The sequence below is a fragment of the Chamaea fasciata genome, unplaced genomic scaffold (genome assembly GCF_029207755.1).
Source record: "Chamaea fasciata isolate MVZ Bird 193981 ecotype frontalis unplaced genomic scaffold, bChaFas1.0.hap1 SCAF_14, whole genome shotgun sequence".
NCBI lineage: Eukaryota > Metazoa > Chordata > Aves > Passeriformes > Sylviidae > Chamaea > Chamaea fasciata.
In genome coordinates this window covers 8,437,737-8,462,830 of record NW_027094099.1, presented here as the reverse complement: position 1 = coordinate 8,462,830, position 25,094 = coordinate 8,437,737, and the positions used below count along the sequence as shown (strand labels likewise).

Below are 25,094 nucleotides of genomic sequence, written 5' to 3'. Positions count from 1 at the left end.
AAATGCCCAAAGCATCTTAAACATCTCTCCATAAGCCATTTCAGTGCTTTCCCACTGCAGTAAGGATCACCATTCAGCACTTTCCCCTTTGAATGAAACACGTTTCTCCTTTAGCATCATTCTAGGAAAGTAAATCTCAGTAACGCCTCTTTCATGTATCTGCCTTCACTAAAACTGCTCCTTATAATCAGAAGAATAACAGAGAACAAAAAGCATTTTGCACTTAAATTCTGGCTGAAGGCATTAATATCAGCAAAAGCAAGGTAAGTTTCTGAGAGCATATGGTAAGCCAGATAATTTTAAGCTTCGTTTTAAAAATATACCTTGTTGTTTGCACACACAGTATTAATAGCACACTCCACACAAAGCTCTCAAACTAAAGAAGCATCAAATTGTCAGAACAGTTTTCCTTGATCAACAGTTTTTGTCATAACAGCACACACACCTTGGCACTTCTCTGTGATGTGGATGCCAGGGTGGGCTGTGATTTTCCTCACATCAGCCCAGGTAACAGACACACAGCTCCAGCAAAAAAAAGGGCTGTGCACAACTTGCAGCAACAGAAGTGCTTCAATTAAACTGTTTCCAGAAATTCATGAGGAGCCAAGGACAGCACACAATGCTGACAGGAAGATACACAATGTTACAGCAAAGCAACTAAATTAAATAAATGTTTATGGCGCAATACAAGACTGGCAGCGCTCACAAATGTTCACAGAGTTCCAAGTAACTTCTTTCAAATGATTCCATACTGAAAAGATAACCATTGCATCACACAAAGAACTACAAATTGATTTAAAACTACTTTATTTAATATGTTAAAATACTAGTCTACCTACATGTGTGATCTTTTGTACAGCTTTTATTGTTACTGAACAAAACACAAAATGTTTCCTTCATATATTTTTGACTATATCTCTGTGGATATCATGAGGAATATGACACTGTACATGGTAAACACCAAGAACACTAAATAGCAAGAATGATTCCCTCTTTATACTTCCAGATTGTTTGTGAAATTAAACAAGAAGTACTAACACTGTAGTAATAATAATAATAAATCAAATAAATTGTTCCTTAAATTAACTCAATTCTTTATAATCTTTTAACTATTTCCGAGCTTTAGTACTTGATTTTAATAACGATGGCCAACAGTAGCTAGAAACCCAGCATTAGTTACCTATTTAAGGATAGTCACCCTTGTGGTGAGGTGAATGCTATTTCCCCTGTTGTTCTGACACTAAATAAAAGTTGCTGTTTTACTCCCTGACCGCAGGGAGAAGGCTGAACAAAGCAGAAAGGAGACCATTTCTGCATTTAAGGATCCTGCAACTGAAATTACATAAGTAAAGGTGAAATGTAAGGAATTAAGCTTGGTTTATCATTAACACCAGACCACAGTTGCTGCATCTGCTCCCATTCAGTCTCTGGACTGGAGGAGGGAAACCAGCAAAATGAGAAAGGCAGAAAGGTCATGTGTGCATACTCAGTGTATATTCTGAAATATTTTGCACAGTGAATGGAAGCAAACCAGGAGATGACTCCTCTCTTTCAGAGAATCAAGCTTGTAATTCAAACCTGGATCATAGCATGAATTTTATATCTAACTTTTCTGTTACAATAACTGGTATTAAATCCAAACATGTCACTGTAGAAAACAAAACTGAAACCTGTCTCCAGGAAGAGCACCCGAGTCTTTACTCTGGCCAAAGAGCTGTGTAGAGTGCCTGAGTTGGAATGCAAGCACTCAGAGAGCCAGCCTGCCTACAAAAGGACATTGTGGGTTTGTAACAGCCATTCTCTTAGATTGATCTCAGTTCCCCTGTTCACAGAAAGGTGAAAGCCAGTCTCAAACAGATCAGTATATCAAGGCAAAGAATAGAATTGCCTTGGGAAGAAAAAAAACCCCTCTCATTATGTGAAGTGAAGGCAAGGAAAATTGTAAAGCAGTAACATCTATCAAATGCCAGTCTTCCCCTCTGACTGCTGCTGACAGGGCAGCAATGCAAACTTGTCTGACAAAAGCTTTTCTTGTCAGGTTTGGACTAAAAACTGTACGGTAAACTTAGTGTCCAGGTGAAGACATAAAGTTATTCTTGTAGGACTGAAATGAAGGAAGAAGAGAAAGAAAAGGGAGAAGGAAGTAACAAGTCAAGATTACTCCTACTGTTCAAGTCTTGAAGAACAAGTTTTTAACAACTTAATTCACTGCACACTGACATACTATCCACCAGCTGGTGAAATGAACCATGAAAGTCTGATGTCTTTGTAGAGTCTCTGAGGAAATACCAATTCACTGGTTTTATTAAACCCTCGTGAGAAAGCCAAGTTTGAAGCTGCTGGGGACTTGTATCAGTTCCAAAGCATGTGGAGAGGGGGTGAACGGAAACGTCACTTGAAAGAGATGCTTGGTATCAAGCATCAGCTGTGGAACATCCTCACGGTTGTTTAGCATAGCCTGAAATCAGAACAGAAAGAGTGTGAAAACAATGAATTAAGAATCAAAGCAAAGACAGTACATCACTTTCTTCCCATTGCAAATCTTGCTTTTCCATGAGGTTAAGCAGATTTGTTCGCATCACTTTCAAGTGTCTAGAAGATGAGCAACTTAGTAATAATGTGATGTGAAGGTCAAGTACAACTATAAAGCATCAAAACTCGTGTGTATGAAGTATCCTGTAAGCTGAATATTAGAAATAGCAGTTGCTGCTCTTACCTGGACTTTCCGAACAAATGATGGAGTCACTCTTTTCTCAAAGTCATCTATCGGAGTGTATGAGTTCAAGATCTTAACTATCTGCTCAAATTACAAAAGACTATTTTAGTGTGTCATAAAAAGGGAGAAGACAAAAAGAAGGAAGTGTTATTATGACATTCTTACTGATATTTAATTAAAGCTTCAGTAAAATGTTTTACAGTAAAGAGAGAATTTTGACTTGTCACCTACTGAGTTGTTACATATATGATGATTGCTATGATTCATTTCTAGAGGTGTCAGGAAGATCAAGGAGGTGTAGAAAAAACTGAATTGATTAAGGGAAACAATAAAAAAGCCCCTGTGACATACTAAAAAAAATACATTGTGGAGCAAAACTGTGGGATACAACAAAGCAGAGAAGCATTCACCATGGGAGCAGTGAAAATGCTCCAAACAATCAGGAATAATGAATTAAAATTCCTATTTAACAAGTGATGATTTGAAATGCTGAGGATGCTACTTTTATGAAATGGAAGTCCAATGGCTTTTTGCAACAAATTGTTTCAGGTAGCTAAGATTCTGCAATCAGTGATGCCAGAAGAAAACAGATGGTTCATTACCTGCACAGTAGAAAGAGATGTGCAGTGCTCACATATTTCCTTGGCATCATCATCTGTGATCTTTTTAACCTGAAGGAGCCAGGCTGCTTGAGACAGGGGCTCCAAAGTTTCTTTGGCATTGCTGCTTTGAAGATTCTTGTCCTTAAGCCATTCTTCCAAGTAGCTGATATTACATCTAGGTTAAACCATGAACAAAGAACAGAAATGTCAGATTCCCATTGACAAGCAAGCTACTTTGAAGACTGCTAAAGAAGAAATACTCTTCTACTGCTGTGTTCAAATTAATACATTTTAAGTTAAAAACAATATACCTGCAGATCATAAAAATCAAACAATCAATAGTTTATTGAACTATAAATTAAATCCTTTGAGTATCTCAATTTTTGTCTTCATTTACTATTCTTAAAGCCTGGCTGATAGAAAGTGAGTTTAGCTGTTGTTTCCAGAAAATTACTAATACATACTGGCATTGTCTACTGCACTGCATGGCATTAAAACATTTATTTATGACTGAGCATGTACAGGAAATGAGAATAATCTTTGCTGCCACAAAGCAGGGCCAGGCTTATAACTGATGGTTGTAAGGTTTCCTCTAAAAATGTTCCCAGCTGGGCCAAGATTTTACTGATATTCCTTCACTTGAGTCTGCAGACTGACTCATGGAAAACAAATGCACTGTTTCTTCTGCAAAACAGTCAGGAGCATATAAACAGTGAGGAGCATGTTTCCTTGATGCTTGCATCAAGAGCGATGATGCTCAATCTACATCTCCAAGGCTCTGTCTCAGTGCCTGTCTTGTCACAGAGCATGAAACATGCAAGTCAGCTTCTGTATCTCTGCCAGCCCTGGGACACTGCACCTGTTCACTACAGTAAGGAAGAATTAAAAATACTGATGGTCACATCACGGATGAGCTAGCATGGAAAGAATCCTAACCATGTCTGACTTTAAGCTTCAGACTGTAATTTTCTCTGCCTTTTCCTCCACTAGTGTTTCCATGGAAAGAACAATTTACAGTTGTCATGTTGAGAAAGCTCAGCCCAAAATACGAGGATTTGCTTTTCCAAAAGAAGTAAAAACAACTGGCTACTTCCAGCAGAATGGTCACAGAATATTCAGTGACTTAGAGGTAAAGGACATTCCATACAAGTGTTAAAAATTCATTCTCTAGCTCGTTGAAGCTTTACTGGCTTTACCTTATCTGCATTCCTTTTCTACAGGAGCACATGTCCTTGCGGAGGAAGAGACTGTTGAGGGTGACAGCTCCAATCAGAAAGAAAAGCTGCTTCACTGCCTGCTTTAGGAGCTCAGAGTCCAAGCCATTCTGACACATAGTGCTATAAAAATAGCTGAGCTGCTGCAAGATAGAGGTCATAGTGTAGGTATCCGTGTCATCTATACTAGAAGAACGTTTACGGAACCCCGTAGGTTTCAAGCCAGAAATTCCTTGAAGACTTTCATACTCCAGCATGCCTGGTACTGAAACACAACAGACAATAACTGATAAAATCAAAACTCCCGAGGCTCCTTTCAGTTACATTAATTATTGAACAAAACCTACTTTCAGCATATTTTAGAAGTTAATTGATACAAGAAAAATAAGCTACTGACAAGGGCTTCCAGAGCACACAAGTTTTAAAAAGTCTTTTATTTTTGTATGATGTTGCTCAAATTCACAGCATTATCCTACACTAGGAAGTTTTGAGGAAAAAGTCTGGGAATATATGATTCAGTGAAATCTTATGTGTAGAAATACACATGCAGGAACACCTATCTATGAATATGAGGAGAAAGGAGTGTGTCCCACCCTCTGCCTCCCTGCATAAGCTTTTTTCATATATTTCATAAGCTACATTTAGGTCCTCTTGGATAGCTGTTGTCTTACCAATCATGTGCTGAATGTTGTTCTCCATTACAATAATGAACTGGTGATATATTCGAATGGCCAAATCACTGAGAATTTGTCTGTATTCTGAGAGATCAAAATGCTTCAAACAGTTCTTATTCTGACGTGGAGTGTTACACTTCATGAATTCCTACAAGTGAGTTGTAAATATAATTAGACATCACATAACGTGGTAATTATAAATTGTTACTGCAATGTGTTGGAGTTACTCATTCCGTCTCTGGCTGAATACAGTCTCAGAATGAGTTAAAGCTACAGCCAATTTCAATAGATGCTTCCTGTACTTAATTTTCCAGTTTATGCTGATGTTTGCTCTGCTCCTAAAGCCAAAGAAAAGACACGCATAGATGTCAATGAACTTTGGAGCAATTCTTAGATCTCTTAAACAGAAAGCAAACTCTCCCTGTTCTCCTCTCGTCCCTCTGCCCCCCCCAAAAAACCAAAACTCACAAATAAAAAGCCAACAACATAGTTGTTTCAACTATGATGGGAAACAAAAAAAACCTACACTGAATTGTTGCAAAGGGGTATTATTTTTGGATTTTTCATTAGTGAAGTTCTGACTCCAAAAGTCTACTCTGAATCCTAACCTGTGTGAGATGTTTAATGTAAATTGGAATGTAGATGAAAAGTAAATTCTGGATTCAGAGCTTTCCCTCCTGCTGCATCCCCAGTTACAGAGTGTTGGCAATGAAGTTTAGTGGGTTTGGGTTCTGGATGACCCTGATGTGGCCAGGAGAGGGAACACCTCGAACCTCAGCTCAGGCCACCCAAGTCCATAAAACCTCATTAAAAACACAGCGAGAGTTTCCAACTGAAAAGAATTAAAAGAAACTTGAATCTCAGGATGAGATTTAGCTTAAACAAGCAAGCGAAATAAGGGAAAAACCTGAACAGTTTATTGTTTTGCTTCATTCCAGAGGTTTTATCCTATTTTGGTAGCAGCAAGTGTTTGAATGGTCCTAATTATAAAATAGTAAAGCTGTTATATATACATACATATATATACATGGCCAGATATCTGAAGTCCAGCTCAAATTAAGCTCATGTGGAAAGATTCAAATTAAATAGCAGTTTCCATGTCATGGCTTTAACCTACTTTAGCACTTTGATGCTTCCCTTAATCCATTAATTCTATACTGTCTTATTATTTGTATAAGACACACAGCACCACTGCAGAGCAATGTGAATATATAAATACCTGTAAGGAACACTGGTGAGCTGGTGAATAGTTATTAATGAATGCTATTTTAAATTCCAATTAAAATCTGTCAAGAGTAATAAAATTATTTTATGAAATCAATCCTACCTCTTCCCCGCTGTACTGCTTCAAGCAGTTAAGAAAATAATATGTATTGGAAAGCCAAAAGGACAACATCTCAAAGTCTTCTGAATGTTCCTGAAAATAGTAAGTAAAGCAGTCTTACTATGGTATCGTCTCATGAAGTTAATTCAATAATTAAACTTAAGACCATTACAGTATTGGTAGAACAGAGCCTATCTATAGCAGAAGGGGCACAGAGCATCTGTAAGGTGCTGAACAAATCCTGCTCTGTTTTCAGGCTAACACACAGCAAAGATCCCCCTTTTGTTTGGTAAATACTGCTTAAGTATTCTTACTAGACAGGCAGGCTAAATAATAAGCCTGAACAAACAGTTTTACAATTCCTATGGATATGTGGTGTACTGGAGGGCTTCCTGCAAAGAAGTGTGAACACCTGCATTCACAAACTGAACTACATATAAACACAGTTCTAACTATCTATCTCTTATTTTTATTAGCTGAGTAAACAAAAGCTTCTCTGATGGATAAACTGTGCTATAAATTTGTTTGTGTACAAACTTATAGGCATTCTCTGTACAACATGTTCAACTGCATAAACCACAGCTCATTCCTGCCTGTGCTTCCTCCATGCGTCTGGTGTTCCATTCCATTATAAATCCATAATAAAGCATTCACAGAGCTGAATTTGTTATGCATACAACATAGCAATTTTTGTTTATAAATAAATTTTGTACATTGGCTGGCAATTTAATTTTAAACATTTGGGTTCCAGTGCTGCAGTACAGATGACATGTTGAATTACACCAGTAGCCAAGCAGTGCAAAAACCTCTTCAGTCCACTACCAGCTTGCTGCCAGACATACCAGCCTTCATTTTTGTCCCTCTGACTTTTACCAGTTGAAAGCACAGGTGCACTTCACCTAATTAGCTACTCATTGTAAAATGTAAAATACTTTAAATGATCTCATCAACAACATCTTCAGATAAAAATAATTAATGTTAATGCATTCTGTGGATTCTGTGTTCAGCACAGCAGACCCTTACCTGGAGACTTTACAGGGATGCAACTACAAACCTCAAAAGGAGTGTCACCAATGATTATCATTCCCTTCTAGGAATATCAACAAGTGGGAGGGTTGGCCTTCCCCAGGTACCATGCAAGCATCTTGTAAACCTTGTGTTAAAAATCAAAGAGTACAGTAGAGTACAATCAAACACAGCTCCTACCTTAACAACCTGTTTGATGCCATCAATGGTTGCATTCATGAAAGACTTCAACATGTCAGCATCGTTCAGGTAATCTGCATACCTCACACACATGAACAGGATGTGAGCTGGAAGGCCAGGTATCATATTGACCACAACTCCACGTGGCTTTAAATCTGCACAGAGGAGAGTCATCTGGTTTATTATGTAAAAATCCAACTTTCAGTGTATCATTCTGAAAAAGACAAGCACCAGGCTGTTCCTTTCTGCAGTGACCAGTCACTTGATAACTGATTTACTGGTGAAACACTTGTTTCTGGAAACTTCTGTAACAGTATTGCTGACATACGAATATTCACTATATTTTCCCGAGGACTAGGAGAGTATTGCAGTGACTTGTAAGGTCCAGCATGGGCTATGCCAGGCAGGACAACTTCAAAAAGCGTATTACATTTAACTGCCCACTGGATGCCCCACCAAATTCCAGCACTGCTTAAAGCCACATCTTTGTTCACAACAATATACACATTCACAAGTGAGAAGGAGGTGAGAAGAAAAGGTAGGTGTTGTTAATTTAATAATGGTACAAATGTTTAATGGAAAATTTGTCAAATTCACTATTAATTGTAAGGTAATGAGAAAAGCTGGTTTGGCAGCAAGACTGATACTGTAAAGCAGGTCAGATGAAGGACAATATCCTTCTACAAGAGAAACATGAAGTACAGCTCCTTTCAGTGAAGGGAAGATATGGAACGGACAGACAGGAGACTAACCATCATACATGGATGTAAGCACTGTGACTTACAGACTTAGTAGATGACCAGGAAGAAAGTAAATTCAAGTCCCTGGTGTGCTCTTGAGATTTACAGCTTTCGAGGTAGATAAATAGTAAGAAAGATAACAGAGTCAGCATTATGAAGAGTCAGAGAAGTTAGTTTTACACAGATAAAGCATTTCTGTACTTGAAATGTCTGGCAGTGGAAAGAGAGCAGCTCAGAGCCTTCAAACTGTACTGGTGCTAAGAGAACAGGGAAAAGGCAACTTTGAATGTCAGTGAAATATGGTGCCTTGTAGTTTTTATTACAGTGCTCTGAATATTGTTCACAACTCATAAAATTCCAAGTTTTACTAAAATACCAAGGATCAGATTTTGAATGATCCTTTCTTCATCCTCTTTTCTGTACTCCATCATTCCAATGTACTCTTTGGGCACAGTGGGCACATGGGCTTCAGCTGTCAAACACAAAAGTACTGTTACTTCCAGGTTAATGGTGAAACTAATGGTCATGTTAGAAAAAACTACTGGAGAAAAGCAGTTTTCTCTGTAATTAAGAGAGTACAAGCCCTGTCCACACAGATGTTCTTATCTTATGGCTCCAAGCATTATGAGTTAAGTAACATTTGTATTATTCATGAATAGCTTCACTGGGGGATTACAGCGGGATTACTTGCAGTATTAAGAAAAATAAACAGCAAGGTTACACCTCTACATTAGACAACTTTGCAATGTTTCTGAGAGTATCCTGTAGTGAAGAACTGCTCTGTCTATAAGACCTTTGTCCAGACTAACATCACATCAGGAATTATCTGCCACTCTCAGAAGGAGTTCCTTGTCAGATGCAGAACTAACACTGCTGGCTCAGAGAGAGTCTGTGTGAGGGTGTGCCTTAACTGCTGCTGGCAGCACCTTGTCCCTCTGCCTTCATCTTTATCATACAGACCAAGTCCACTAAGTGCCTATGATTTAGCTGGGGGGAAAAACCAGGAGAAGATTTTTATGTAATTTGTGTTGATGATTCCCGTGGCACATTTTTCTGAGGTATTGAATTTCTAACTCTACCCCAAACTCCACCTTTTTAAAATATGTTTTTTTTTTCTTCAAACAGACACTGAGCATTCAAAGCTATTAAACAAAATAAATCACATAATATCTTACCTTTTTCGATAGTCTTGGTCAGAGTTTTGATCTGATCTTCTAGTTTTTTTATTATTCTGTCTTTCATGTCTAGCTTTTCTTCAAGATCCTGTAATAATCAAAGTCAGTGAGTTCAGAGTAAACACAATCAAAAACCATTTTCTATCACTCCACGTTATTGCCACAATGAAAGTGCACTATGATGTGCTTTTACTTGTATTTGCTGGAAGAAACACCTTCATATCTTTTTTCCTCCTTCAGTTAGTTGAAGAAACATCCCATCCATACCACAAAATCATAATTTCATTATTTTTATCCTGCATTTCAGGTACAGTTTCTTAATGACAATTTCACTTCCTCACCATGTTTTCCACAGCAAGTCGAGTTGTCACTTGCTTTATCTTGCTTTGTACTTCATCCTGGTCTTCATCTTGCATCAAACCATTGCTCATCCCCTCAATTCCTTGGATTGTGTCCTTCAGACTCTCTTTTTCTTTTACGTCTACTTCATTCTGGGCCTCAGTAGATCTAAAAATAGATAAGAAGTCTTGTCTCTTCATCTTTTGTGAAAGCACAGTCAGATCATACTTGTCCATTAGTTATTAACTGTAAAAAACACTCTAAGGCAAATCTTAAGTGGAGTACAATACCTTTGAGAGTTTAAGTGACCCTGTTACCACAGGTTAGAGTGACTACATTTCTTATATTTAAAAAAAAAAAAAATTACCGTCTTCGTGTCCTATCTCGTTCTAGCTCATAATGCAGCCGATTTGACATCTCTTCCATTTTTTTTCAATGATAAATGGCAACAAAACCCAAAACAAAAGAGAAAAAAACAAAATCAAAGGTATTTACTGCTCAGTACTAGTATTTAATAAATCTTTCTTACACTCATAATTTTGTTTCATCTAATGAAATTGAATGACCTGCCAGATAATGTATCAGAGAAATATGTGACTACTCCATATCACACAGAAAATTATATGGGATGAAGGATTTTGATACTACTAACTTTTTGCAGCTGGCAGTAAAGCTAGTCATAAATTTTAAACCAGTTGCCTAAGAAGGCACTGCAGTTAGAGACACTCCAAATCTTCAGAAAAGTATCCCTTCCTAAATTGAGAAGAACTTCTCCCCGTCTCCCACTCCGAGTTTTGCAGGATTCTCTTAAGTCCACCTTACAGAGTATGCTTCAACTTCCAAATGATCTTTTCCTTTTTATGACTGTTTCCAAAGGACATACTCCATTCCACATATTCTTAGCAGAGTCCAGTGGAATGCACTTGGAGATTTCCAAACCAGAGAACTGAAGGACCTCAAAAAGCTAAAAAAGCACGTATGCACACATATCTTACTCTTTAAGAAGAAGTCTAAGCTATACAACACAACTTCTTCATTACATTTTTTTCATTTTATTCATGAGAAAGTAAGTAATAAGGCAATGAAGTCATCATGGAATATTAATTCAGCTTTTAAAAGTTCTGTTCCAGAGAATTCATCAAGTTTATCTCAAACAGCTGAAAGACTGGGACCATTACCTTTCAACTTTATGGTCTGCTCTTGAAGACGGTTTTCAAGATCCAATTTTTGATTTTCAAGTTCAGCAACCTGCTGCTTAAGATCTGGGATTACCTTTTGGAGAAAAAGGAGATTTGTGTATTTCAGCACCTTCCTTCTTTTTAAATCCCTGCAATAGTGCCTAAGTCACCCCAGGACCTTCTTAACTGCCAGTAGTCCAAACCAGAGAGAGGCTCTGGAGGGTACTGCTGTTTAACTTTTCCAGAGGCACCTGCTGCTGGCCACTCTTAAAAACTAAATACTGAGCTAATCAAATTGTTGGACTGTCCCACTATTACCATTGTTCTGTTCCAGTTTAAAGGAAATTACACTATGGCTTTAATTTCCCCAGTTCAATTAACAGTGAAAAAAACCCCCTTCAACATTCCATAAAACGATTCAAAAATAACATAACTTTTCCTTTTATTTTCAATTTATGTAGCTGTGTTTTGAAAACATTTCTTCTATTATTTTTCAGAAAAACGACATGGCATATGCTGTCTTCTGGAACAACATCAGTTCCTCGTGTCAGACAGTTTTGCACAGCGCCACTTGTCAGGCTCCCCAGCCGAGCCTGTAGCTGGTTTTGGAATGTGTAGCTGCCCTCTGCTGGGGAGAGCCTCAGAACTCTGAGGAGGCTTCTTAGAAAAATCTCGAATCAGGTTTATGCAAATGAAAAGGTGAAAAGTCTCTGTGAGGCCACCCCAACAAGCTGGACACTCAGACAATAAATTCAGCTGTCTCCATACACACTGCCCCAGCAGGCAGGGAAAGAGCTTTATGGATGGGTCATCTTACATGGCCCCACCTGTTTGAGCCTTGAGATTTCAAAGACATAACCACAATATTTTGAGTGCCACAAACATAGCTGGGTTGTACTTCTACACCTGGACCTTACCAGATTTTCTGAAGTTAGCCGGCTAACTTCAAGCCGAAAGCCATCATTTATGTCATTTTCCTCTCGGAATAATTTCTGTAGATGATTAATATCTTGACTAAGATGTTCAACTTTGAAGTTCAAACCTTCAATCTCCTTTTCATATATTTCTTTCTGAGACTGGAAATGGCTTTCCAATACTCTGTTAAAACAAAAGGGAGAAAGAACATGGCAGACGTAGAACGACCTTGATTAAATGGGTCAAAATTAATGCAAAGTGAAAACAAAGTACTGTGATTAACACAGAGATATTCCATTACATCATCTGTGCATTAAAGGAGTTGAAAGTTATGCATGATATCTCAGAGGAAACACATTTCTCTGACTGACACATACACACTTATCTCACTGGCTTGGCAGAAGTATATTCAACTGATTTTAATCTGCTCAGCTCACCGTATAATGTAGTGTTTGTTCATTTCCTTAACAGAATTTCAGCATTACACTGTAAAATCTGTTAGCCACCATCTTTCCATTTATCTTCTAGGTCACATCTTGGAGTTACAGAAACAGTGAAGAACTGAACTAACCTTGTGGCTTTTTTCAAGCCCTCATAAGCAAACCACAGTTCTCCATCCTCATTTAAGTGCTCCAGATCCTCTGTAGAGAGTCTAGAATGCAAGGCAGAGCCATTACTGTGCAGATGACCATAATGCATTTTATAAGCTTTTTTGAAGACGCCTTAGAACAAAATTACCTGCTTCTTACATCTTCAAAGTCGTAACTTTCAAGAAGCTGCTTTGTAACTTCTGACATCTTTTCTAGGAAAAAAAACCCACAAAGTTTAAAAAATTCATTATTTTCTCTGCATGTTTCATTAAAAAGATCAAACCATCCTTTTCCTAAAGCTACAAGGTTCTTTTCTGGTACTCAGTAAATATATCTGATTTACCACAGGAATACCATGAGGGACTCAGTTCTGCTTTGGGACATGTAGGAGCACTAGGTTGATGTACCACCAATACTGGTTTTTTTCTAAACTTTCAATGCAAAGTTACATCTTTCTAATCTGAATCTGGGCAACTCCTAGAGCTGGATAGATGATTCATCATCTTGTGCTAGGTTACTACATTAAATGCTGCAAATACAGGTTTTCTCTATGACATTATCATTAAATAAAGTTCACAATAATTGTGCTTCTTAAGTACATTTTTCCAAAGAGAACCCAACTCAGCAAGTTATTTAAGCATATTTGACATTATTTGACTTAGGACAAAGAACAGAGGGAATGAAAACCAGACAATGTTTACACATATTTGGGTCACTTGTTTAACTCTAAGTGAAGTTTAAATCATTAGTATTTATTTCTAACCACAAAGGAGAAATATCTAAATTGAGAGTTTTCTCAGAGGGGTACCCCAGAACTCAGTATTCAGTAACCACGTTGTAAAACTGCATATATACATATGAATGGAATTAAAGCACCATGGGATGGGAAAGAGAACTGAAATTTTGTCATGGCTGACACCCAAGAGATCAGTTTGAAGTGGCCTGGCTCAGCCAGCAGTTAGGAATTCTCTGCACTATCTGGTGTGTGGCTTACCCCTCAATTCTCGCTTCTGTGACTGGGCCTGCTTTTCAACATTCAATTTTTGTGTCTGAAGCAGCTCGATTTCCTTTTGCAACTCAGGTATTTTCTGAATCAAACAGAAATCATATACTGAGACAAGCAGTGGATGACAAGGGCTGAGTATCAGTTAAATCATAATTATAGTTAAGAACAAGTAAATAAGGTGAAAAGCTTAAAATTGTTGCGTTTAAAGCATCTGGTTCTCAAGCATCAGAGCAGAACAGTAATGTGAGGTACTGAAAAATATATGTTTGTGCCATGGAATTGACTGAGAGAACAAAAATGTGACTTTACACTAATTTAAGGTTCAGTTTATAAACTACATACATGAAAAAATCCCCGTAGAAACTAATACTTTCTCAGGAAAAAGGAAGGAAAAAAAGATCTATTTATTTAGATTTATAAATATTCAAGCACAATTACTCTCTAAAACATGCACTTATTTCTGCGAGCAGTAACTTGCACTGTCTACTACATGAAAACAATGCAGTACAGTCATGTATTAAATACAGATTATTAACTTCAGCTTCTTCTAAAAATGCATTGGAAATAAAGAAATTAGTGAAGATAATCTATAAACAAAACATGCACATTCTCCACTTGCTTCATCTAGCAAGGACTCCAAAATTAAATGCGTCAGCTTCACCTGTGCTTGTTTTGTAAGCTGTCCTACTTCCATTTTCAAGCCATCCTGAACGATAATTTCTTGCTGAATTTGTTGCTGTAGCTGAGTCTTTTCTTCTTTCAGAACCTTAATTTCTCCCTTGAGCAATTCAATCTCCTTTTCATAGTCCTGCTTCTGGTTTTGGAAATTCTTCTCAAGTATCCTTAAGAACACAACGAAAAGGAAATTTTATTCGTCTACATTTGTAAGTGAAAAAGTGGACACGTTGAAGAGCACTTAAATGAACCATAATTACTTGAAAATGCTATCCTACATCCTCAGAACCCACCCACATAATGGATGATAATGGGAGGAGAACATATCTGTTTTTCCTTACAGATAATATACTGACACTAGGATGGAATTCAAGGCAAAACTGAGTTTTTTCCACTCAAGGCCCATTCTCTAATTCTGACTTAGCCCCCTGAGCACCTTCCCACTGCATTCATGGCCACAGTCAGCACTGAAGAAGTACACGGCAAAAGGAAGCCCTGTGTCCTCAGTAAAATATTGCAGGAAACTTTCCATTTTCCACCAGTCCCTGCTGGTTTGCACTGGCTTCCAGCATAGTACAGGTAATGAGCAAAGCAGAAAAACTAGCAAAATAAGTTCTCTTAATACAGTCTGAAGTTATTGGCAGCTGAAATCAGACTGAGCTGGAGCGCCACAGAGCTTCCAGCCCTCAGGAACAGTGACTGGTTGCTCTCTTCACACTTTAGAGAACAGCATTTCTCTGGTACTCAAGGTTCTCTGTCTTGTACTGGAAAAGAGTTAGTGGGAAATAAACACTTGACCCAAGAGAAGCAAGCTGAAAGCAACAGCCATTTGTTGATAAATGACAGTATTTTTACCAAAGGGGAAAAAAGGGATTTTTCTTTTATATTTTTAACCGAATGTCCTTTGCAAACGCTGCCTTTCCCTCACACTGAATCCTTCAATTCTGTCCTTTCATATTCACTTCACAGTTTGGACTGGTGTGGCCATCAGCTGCTCTTCCACTCTTCCACTCCTGACCAAATGCTGAGGACATCTCCAAAGAAACCATTACCATCAGAGCTGGCTATCAGTTCTCAGAGACACATGTAAAGACAGGAAACGGCAAAAGCAAGAACAGTCTAATTTCCTGCATATGACTCACCCACAAACAAGAATGCGCATTTCCTAAACGCTGCATGAAGTACTTCAGTACCAGCACTAATAACCCAAGAACATGGACAGATTCATAAATGATGTCAGCATAATGCATTTGCAGAAGGAGAAGGAAAGGTGGGAAAGAGAAAAAATGAATGCTGTTTCTAAGAAATAAAATTCAGACTACATACATTCGCTGGTTTTCTTCTTTTTGTACATCATTGAAGAGTTGCTGTGTGAGTTCATCCATTTTTTCTGTCAAAAAATACTTTAATATTTCAAAGACCTTCATGCAATTGTGTACATTTATTAAAAAAGCATGACCACAATGAGAAGTTTTGTTTTCATAAATAATCCTTAACATACTCTGAGGCTGAAAGTACTCTCTCAAGTGCCAAAATTTATCACAGTACATTTTATAAGTAATGCTATAGAAAAGATTCTGAAGCACCAAATTGTGCAATTGTTTATCTAAAGTATACTTGATCTCATGTGCTGCCTGTGTCCTTTGAAATTAGATTCCTAGAAGTAGAGTATTAAAGGAAGCAAGGACGAAGCTACACTTTGAAGGAATACATGTGTATGAAAAAAGGAAACATAACAGGAGTAGAGCTTCTGCTATTGAAGGAAAAATTTAATTTAACTAGGAAATTAAACGAATTTGCATACTTGTGCTACACATTTCTAAGCAAGAGAAGGACCAACTTTCAATTTACTACAATTTCAGCGTTTACATTGCTTTTATTAGAACAAAAGTAATTTACATTTGCTTTACCCCACTATAACTCCTTTGAATATACTCCTTTAGTTATTGTACCTTTCATTTCCTCAGTTTTTTCTTGGAGTTTTATTTCTAAGGTTGTCTTCTGTTCTTGTAATTCTTTATTCTGATTCTCAAGTTTTAAGATTTTCTGTACACACAAAAAGTAAGTAAAATATATAAGTTACAAAGGAGGAAGAAATAGGTTACAGAAGATCTTACATTTTAAGAAGCATATATGGACTTTCTTCCTTCCTGGCTGCCTCCCCTCAAACGAGTATAGTTACTTAGAAACTCTCAAATCACACATTTGATAAATCCAGTAACTGAAAACATTATTTAAAAATAAAAGCACACAGATGGCAATTATAATTTACCTGCTCACTGTCCTCTTTATATTTTTTCCCTTTCTCTTCATATGTTCTCTTTTGAGCAGTTAACTTCTCGAGTTCTGATTCAAGTTTCTGAATTGTTTCCACATCATTCATATGAGCTGAAGCCACATTGGTCAATCGTTCCAGCAAACCATGATTTTCTCTACTCTACAACGAGCAGGACATGACAAAAGAAAACAAAAATGCACTGCTCCATAGAATTTTAAAGGGAGTACCTGACCTTCTTCTGCTCACCATCCCTTATCAGCCATGATTATTTCAACCCAATTTTTTTTCCATCAATTAGATTAAAACTACCATTTTAAAGATGATTTGGCTGGAACAGCTCTCAAAAACAAGCTGCAAAATAAACATAATCTTGAATTTCCCAAAGTTACAAAACATGTTGCACCAGAGCAATATCTCATACATCCTTCACCCTAACACAAACAACTCCATCCAGAGTTGGATGGACCTAGAAAACAGTAAAAAAACCAAAAAAGGTAACTGCAGACTTTTCTCCTTTGCATAATTAACCCCAACATGCAAGGAAACCCTAGATGACTCTTTCTACCATGGGTGCAGAAAGTCTAGTAGTTTATTGTAAAGGACCATAACCCTTATATATTCTCCTGTCTTCTCAATTCAACATCTTTGACTAGGGCAGATATGATAAAAAACTTAGTACAAATCAGAGGCTGACAGCTTCCCCTCACCTGTTCTTCTATCTTTTTCTGCAGCTGCTGAACTCTGTATGAGAGCTGGATATTCAACACAAAGCGCCGAATATTCTGGAACCTGCGCCTGGCAAGCCAGGCACGGGCATATTTCTGAAGGATCACAGCCTTCTGCTCTTCACGCATCTTTAAAACAAAGTATTAACATCGCTCTGTAATTAGCTCAATCCACACCAATTACAACAGTCTATGAGTCTACACACACTGACAAGGACAATGCATCTCATGGAAGTATCAAAATACTGAAATATACAGACTGCAGACACATTTGAGCCAGTATAGTAATCACAGTAAATGGCTGCATCCAGCATAAACCAGAAGAGATCTTGGTAAAAAACAAACAAACAAACAAAAAACTAGAGCAGAGAGAACCAGACATGCAAAAGGTAAAGTATTAGGGATAATTGCCATGGTCTTCATCTTTCTTATAGAGAAAGAGTTGTTTCCAGTTACTGAAATAAGATTTTTGATAGGCTGTACCTTCCGATACTTTTTTCTTGCTAGAAATCCTCTTGTGTAAGCTTGTATTGTTACAGCGGCCACATGGATGAGCTGGCAAAGTCTGCGCACGAGGTAACCCCGACAGTATTTCTGAATAATTATAGCTGCCCATGTTTCCTTCAGATTTCTTGCAGTTATAGCTTGCCTTAATTCAAAAGACAATAGAATTTATTTAGGTCACATTTGATTTCTCATGCTTATTGCCTTGGTCAGTCAAATGACATACACACACACAAAAAAAGAGAAGATATTAAAAACAGGCATCCATTAACAAAAATAGAGCTTGTTCTTCAACCAAAGTGAAAGGGAGTTATCCATGACTTTTAAATGTGTCCACATGCATTTGTCCTGATGGTCTCTTTACGAAAACCTCCAAGCCTACACACAGCCATCTTTCAGTCTACTTTGTGAATGCCCGGTGCACTTCCTTTCCAATAATTTGTCCATACTAATTCGTATACCCCTGATTTCTTCTATGGCTCTGAAGCTCAGCAGAAAGGCCAACTGGGTCATCTATTACCGGCTAAGGACTGAGCTCACAGGCAGACAGGCAGCTTGGGAATCTGGCAGGCAATGCTGGAAACCTGCTGGGGTACTTTTCTCATATCAGCTGAATAACTTGAACACATTCGAGTTCATAATTACAATCAAGATGAAATCAAAATACAACCTGGATCGCTCTTTCATAAAAAACACACTTTGGGCACTATCTGGCACTCCTCTGTGCCTTCAGACATGGCCCAGGAGGCAATGCCAGGGCAGCAGGGGTACCTGACAGTGCGCTGCCCGCGGAAGTACTGCTGCACCGTGACCGCCGCCCTCCTCAGGCTCAGGAACCTCCTCCGCTGCAGCCAGCCCCGGACACGCTTCTGGATCAGGATGCACGCCTGCCTCAGCTTGTCTGAGCGTAGCTTCTCCAGGTAAGCAACTTGCCCTGCTCTGAAAAAAATCTTTGTCCTCCCAAACTGATACTGGTTATGATCCTGAAAAGAGAAACGGTAGGTATATGAAGTTTTTAGTTTATTCTTGTGGACTGGGTATTCTCAATTTTATAAATTATCACTTCAGGAAAGCTCCACTTCAAAACACGATCTTCCTAAATAAGAATATCCTCTCTGCCTGCTTTGTAGATAGGAGGACGTGGGGGGGGGAAACCCACTTGGCAGGAAAGACACAGAGAACTACATCAAAAGTTGTACACTCGTGATCTAAAATTAAAGGGAGGCTCTGGACTTATCATCAAGGCCTTAAAAGCAATCTCTTCACCTCCTCCCACAGGTCTGGTTCCATGGGCTCAGCAGTACCTTTTGATGAACCTTTTTAGCCTGGAACCACTGAGCTGTGTGAGCAAAAACTCGGGATGAAGCTACTTTTAAGTTCCAGCTCTCCCCCTTGGCCTGTGCCAGAGCCACTTAGCAAGTGTGCCTGTGTCTGGTGTCACATCCCCAAACCTGAACTCAGTCCTGACTTGACTGGGACCAGCCTCAACACCACAGGATCATCTAAAAAATAGAAGCAATGTGCAAAAGAGCAATTTTTTGAACAGCTCTCCAGCATGCCGCATTCCACCATCAAAATCCCTCTTGTGCTTGTAATACTTGACAAATGTACACCATTTAGTGTTTACTGGTTTACAAATAGAGGATATCTTCCATTTTGCAAGTGACAATATTAAGCACAGAGTGGTTAAATTCTCTGTCTACAGACACACCATGACTGTCACAGCACAAGGTTACTGACCCACAAGCCTATGTACAGCACAGTAAATCAGGAAAAACTGTAATAATGTAAATACCTTTCCTGTCTGAGGAGAGACAACAGAGACCTTTTATTACTAATAGATGCTGTAATAGATTCATGGGCTGGTGCAGACAAACCAACCTGGATCAGTCGCTGCAAAACAATCTTGCAAATCTGTTTCTTGTCATTTACGGAGAGTTCCTGCTGTGTCATAAGAATGCTGTAGCGGCTGAAAAACTCAATGTAAGTCCACCTGGAAAATTAGGAGTTAACAAATTAGTTTCATTAACACACAACTAGGTATTTTTTGGCACAGGGAGGCTCACTGCTACCCCTACCTGGATGGGTAGCTCTGTGCACTAATCCGAATAGTTTCCAAAACACCACATGCTCGCAGCTGCTGAGCAACTCTTTTGGAATCAAACCTAAAAAAAAGCAGTGTTATACTTTACATTTCTGCTGGATTTGGCATACTGTAATAATTAGAACCGTTCTACCAACTGGATTTGTATTTCTGCTCATAGAACACAATGCTCCCTGCTTCTTATATAGTGTCTTACACCATACCACACACTAAAAAGATAAACAAATAAATACGGGTTTTCTGTTTCTTTCTCAAAACCAAATAAGACTATTTATTTCTCTCATTAGAAATCCTATTTCCCTTCAGTATTAACTGCGCCAGCTCATAGCAGCAAGTGGTAAAGAATAGTTACACTCTCAACACAAAACATACACAGAAATAAATCCCCTCAGCAGCCCACTAGGAAGAAACCCTCTAGGTATTCTTTAGCCCACTCATGATGAATAAACCAGGATTTGCTCATTAATACCTGTGTTTAAAACTACAAACAGAAGGCATGGAAAGGCCCTTTCCTGTTCTGGACCAGAGCTGATACACCCACAGAGCACACCACCAGTGTCAATTCAGCACTAGCCGAAAGAGCCCTGTGGCTGGCAGATGACTACAGTGCTCTTTCAGAAGCTTATGGTGCACTCTTCTAGTCTAATTCTGACATATTTTTACATTATCCAAGCTATTTCTGCCCTCTCTGCAGAATCATGAGAGTTCACTGCAGTGACAGTGATATAATATCATCAGTAACGTGTTAAGCACAGAAAGATTTTTGTCTGACTACAAATGAAATCTTTTAACATACTTAAAAGATTTCATTTAGAATCAAAGCTGGCCTCTTCTCTCCTACTCATGTATGGTAAAGGCTTTAACCTCACTTGCTTTCCAGCTGGAAGTTGTATAACTGACACCAGAGTGCTTCCACAGGTCTGCCCACAAAAGAGACCAGCAGCTGCACCAAATTTAACTCCTACTCACGGGTTAGTGGTTATCAGTCTGGTCATAGGAGTGATGAAAATTATCTGCCACATATGACTATATTAAAACATTAAAATTACATAAAAATTGGGGAAACATCTGGGGTTATGTTCAACACTGTTCACACCATTTCTGACTTCTAAAGCTCTTTTAAATATTTCTGCAGACTAAAGAGAATTTCAGAAAGAAAATGGTATAGGTTTTTATTCTCTAAATATAAATTTGGGTTAATCCATACTGCGTAAGGGCAACACACCTATACAAAATATTCATCAACTTGAACCAAAGGAGAATAATCTTTACCCTAAAAATGTTCTGACAAATACACAATCACTAGTATCTAACTTGAAAAATACTAGGTTAAAGGATTTTTAAGGTAACATAAAATTATGACACTTAAATATTCCATTTTTGTAAGAAGACGGCAGTTTTTTTTCAAATTCAGCTACCTGGAAAGGAAAACCATGTTTCTGTGGGAAGTTTCTCAACAGTAAGAATTGAGCTTGCTGACACACCACCACAGTGACAGAGAAAATCACAGCTGAGCACAACTAACATACTTACTCAAAAGGCAATTTCTCATCGTTTGGCTTTATGCATCTCACATAATGAGGAGTGGTTGCATTGAGTGTCACCATAAGTAAAGACAAAGAATTCCGGAACTAGAAAACACCAGACATAAGAGCTTCGCTAATGAAACATTGCCAGTAAAAAGTCAAATCTTAGTCTTTTAATTATTTGTTAGGTTTTGGCTGGACACTGGGAGACAGGGTTTGGACCCTAATTGCAGGAAATTGAAGAGTGTGGCTGCACCCAACAGCCTTCTATATATAAAATCAACACAGCTACTTATACCCAGGCCTGGAGCACGGCTCTGTGGCCCTTGCTGTCCTGAACACCAGACAGTCCCTTATGAACAGTGACAGAATCCAGCCTCAGGCTGCCCAGCATTTCCCAGCAAGTACAGACACCACAGAATAGCAGGTTTGTGCAGTACCTTACTGCCCACAGTGGTCCGGAGCTGTTTGTTGGGTGATTTCAGAGCAGGTCTGGCAGATTTGATGTTTATAGTAGAACTGAAAGGTGAAACGGACACTGGACTGTCTTGAAAAAAATTTGCACACAGATGAAACTAAAAGTGTGGTGAAAGAACCAGAATTAAACACTGTGTAACTGCAGCATCATTTTCATCAAAATTACATTTACTATAACATAAAATGCAAACCCCTTAATACTTAGGCCAGGTACTGCTGGATTTTGAACTGGGTATTTAAGCCACAAACAAACAACAATTGTGAGGAGTTGCAATGATCCTGAGTCTCTTGTGAAGCACTTACACATTTCACACACAAAACTCAACATCTGTGAAAGCAGCCTGCAAAAGCTATTTCAGTATAAGCAAATACGGACATAAACATAGAGCAGAGCTAAAAATAAGTGCACTTAAGGCTGTATTTTCACAATATGCAATTAAAATTAAGGCTATATTTTCAGGTCAGATGAAGTTAGCTTGTTAAGAGTAATCCTGAAATCTCAAGGCTGTAGACTTCAAAGGGACAAGCCGATGGGAAGTGGCAGCCACACATAAGACACCTGATGTTTTCCTTGCCCTGGCATTCTCTTAACCTCTTTTGAAGAATAAACAAAGGCAGTTGTTAATGATAAACCACCCATCAAAGCTGCATGTAATGACTACAGAAAAAAAAAAAAGTTTTTCAGTTACATGGATTACAAAATTCTCTTGAAGGGAGATACTATCCAACCTAACTAGAACAGTAAATGCACATATATGAAGGAAGTTGAACACTGTTTTTCCATCCTGTATATTATTTGATGGTAAAAATATACACTTCTAAAATATTAATAAAAATTAAGACTAAATTAATTTATTCAACCTATTAAAAATCTGTATATCAGAAGAAACACTTCAAAATCAGATCTGAATTAATTCCAGTAAAATCAGGTATTCACAAGATTAATTATTACTGTTTGTCACAAACCTTGCTCTCTTTCAAGATTTCAACCAATACTTCATGTACTGTATCTCTGTTTTTTTCCAGAAATCCTTCACATTTATATTCTACCTGCGCAAAGAGGTGAAATCATTAACTTTTCAGCAACACATAAACACACAGTTGGCAAAACAAAGATTTTTACTCTCCCAGCTGTGGCAGCCAAGAGCTCTTTATTAATCTCAAACATGATGGCTGAAACTCTGCTTTTCCCACTTCCATTATCTCAAGATTACATACATGCATCCTGCATATTTAGAAGCAGGACAAACTGCCAGAATCCAAATCCTTCTGCCTTCATTAGGAATTTCTTTCCTCCTCTCTTCATTATTTTACGATTTCAAATCAAGGCACCAAAAAGGAATACTACATCTGAAATGTAAATAACTGAGACTAAATGTGTATAAGCTACAACTATAACTGTTCTATTTATACATTCTATTATTTTTCTGCCTTTTTATCTTGATGATTTTTTTTAATGCTCTCAAATTCATGATCTTAAGCACCTCTTACATTTAAATGGCCTGTTACAGGCAGCATTACCAAAAAATAAATAGCACTATGTATTGGAGATCAATTCTATAGAAGTTCCAAATAGGTGTGGTTAATAGTTAAAATTTCCTACTTCCTATGTTTGGGTTTTTTCTGAATGAACTACTGCTAGAAACATGGGGAACAATACTGGGTTGTTTACACTCTACCTTATCAGCAAAGTGTTGAATGATGAAAGAGGTGTTTGACATCCTTGGCTTTTCAAAGAGTGCGTTTTTATTGACAAAATTATTATACAGCTTTTGAAGCCAGTTTTCATCTTTTCCATGAGGCAACTGTAAGAATGAGAAGGGCAATCTCTTTAACAAACTCAGCTGGGCTGTTAGAAGCAGCAGAGCTGCTGACTGTCAATAAACACAAAACCCCTCCAGTGAATTACAAGGCCCGGTAACAACCAGTTTTTGTCTCTCCAGACCACTGGCTCCTCATAGCAAATCACTTTGGGTAAGAAGGCTGTGTTAATCCACAATGTTTGGTATCAAAATTAGTGATTTGTGGACTAACTTAATTTAAAAATATTGGTGGAAGAGCCCCCTGGAGACTGAGCAGTCCAAATTCCTGCTTGGAGCAAGAGGACCAGCAGCAAACTGCAGCTGGACCTCCAGTCCAGGAAGGGTAAAAGGATGAGGATCCCACTGCCCTCCTGCTCAACCTGCTCTAGTCCTGCACTGCCCCCACAGGGAGGAACTCCAGCTGCTGGCTTACTTCTAGCTAAGTTCTGAGATCCAGTTTTAGGTTCTTAATTCTATAAGAAGAAAACAGAAAAAGTAATTTACAGACAGAATTGCCAAATAGAGGGCAAACATTAATGTTCCTTTTCTGAAGAAAATGCTCTATTTCCCATCGAATAGGGTAAAATATTGATTACCAGCCCCACTTGTAAAAATCTATATAGTTTGTTGTGGTTTTGGGTTTTTTTAATGAACAGATATTAAATTACCAAGCATTCTTCATCCAGAAGTTCTAAAATTCCCATTTTAGCTTCAATAAGGTCAATGACAGGTTGGTTGTCATAAAAGTCTATTAAAGTCCATGGGATATCTTCCTTCATATATTCTTCTTGTTCAAGTTTGAAGACATGCTGGATTTGCAAAAATTATGAAAACGTGAAGAAGGTTACAATTAAGGAAAAATAAATACAGTGTGTGCATGTGCACAGTTGCTGTATACACAAGATAAAAATCATATTTTGGAATATATTATATGTCTCTCTGTAAGAAAATAAATTTAGACATTTTTATTTATATATATGCATGTACCTATGTGTACATATAAAAATAAAATATTTTTATTTATTACTGGATAGTCACTATCCAGAAATATCCATCACTCAAGCAAAAATAGCATTTATTAATATCCACCCTGCAGCAAAATAAGATAAAGAGCAAAAAAGGACATACCAGGTTAAATTGCTGCTGTAGTTTTTCATTAGCATAATTGATACAAAATTGTTCAAAACTGTTCACATCAAATGTTTCAAATCTGAAACACAATTCAAATGAGAAAAAAAAATCCTTTGACATCAAAATCAAATGGTAGCATCCCTGAAAGTCTTTGCAGCTATCCTAATGTTTCTAAGTTCATTAACTAATGGTA

At 37.9% G+C, this 25,094-nt stretch overlaps 1 protein-coding gene across 1 annotated transcript in view; it reads right to left on the bottom strand.

The window, feature by feature from the left end:
• Positions 1–757: 757 nt before the first annotated feature.
• The window catches only part of MYO5C (myosin VC), a 33,360-nt gene continuing 9,023 nt past the window's right edge, over positions 758–25,094 (bottom strand). The window contains exons 11-41 of the mRNA XM_066196746.1: positions 24,899–24,980; positions 24,439–24,579; positions 23,648–23,773; positions 22,935–23,018; positions 21,932–22,066; positions 21,499–21,596; positions 19,940–20,026; positions 19,743–19,854; positions 18,633–18,844; positions 17,841–18,006; positions 17,340–17,486; positions 16,627–16,791; positions 16,307–16,400; positions 15,681–15,744; positions 14,341–14,521; positions 13,668–13,761; positions 12,822–12,885; positions 12,655–12,735; positions 12,086–12,266; positions 11,169–11,262; positions 10,358–10,409; positions 9,993–10,158; positions 9,652–9,739; positions 8,853–8,948; positions 7,737–7,891; positions 6,534–6,623; positions 5,204–5,354; positions 4,515–4,797; positions 3,319–3,493; positions 2,717–2,797; positions 758–2,458 (exon numbers count right to left, since the gene is read on the bottom strand). Of these exons, the coding sequence (XP_066052843.1) occupies positions 2,306–2,458; positions 2,717–2,797; positions 3,319–3,493; positions 4,515–4,797; positions 5,204–5,354; positions 6,534–6,623; positions 7,737–7,891; positions 8,853–8,948; positions 9,652–9,739; positions 9,993–10,158; positions 10,358–10,409; positions 11,169–11,262; positions 12,086–12,266; positions 12,655–12,735; positions 12,822–12,885; positions 13,668–13,761; positions 14,341–14,521; positions 15,681–15,744; positions 16,307–16,400; positions 16,627–16,791; positions 17,340–17,486; positions 17,841–18,006; positions 18,633–18,844; positions 19,743–19,854; positions 19,940–20,026; positions 21,499–21,596; positions 21,932–22,066; positions 22,935–23,018; positions 23,648–23,773; positions 24,439–24,579; positions 24,899–24,980 (3,898 nt within the window). The 3' untranslated portion in view covers positions 758–2,305. The remainder of the gene's footprint in view (positions 2,459–2,716; positions 2,798–3,318; positions 3,494–4,514; positions 4,798–5,203; positions 5,355–6,533; positions 6,624–7,736; positions 7,892–8,852; positions 8,949–9,651; positions 9,740–9,992; positions 10,159–10,357; positions 10,410–11,168; positions 11,263–12,085; positions 12,267–12,654; positions 12,736–12,821; positions 12,886–13,667; positions 13,762–14,340; positions 14,522–15,680; positions 15,745–16,306; positions 16,401–16,626; positions 16,792–17,339; positions 17,487–17,840; positions 18,007–18,632; positions 18,845–19,742; positions 19,855–19,939; positions 20,027–21,498; positions 21,597–21,931; positions 22,067–22,934; positions 23,019–23,647; positions 23,774–24,438; positions 24,580–24,898; positions 24,981–25,094) is intronic.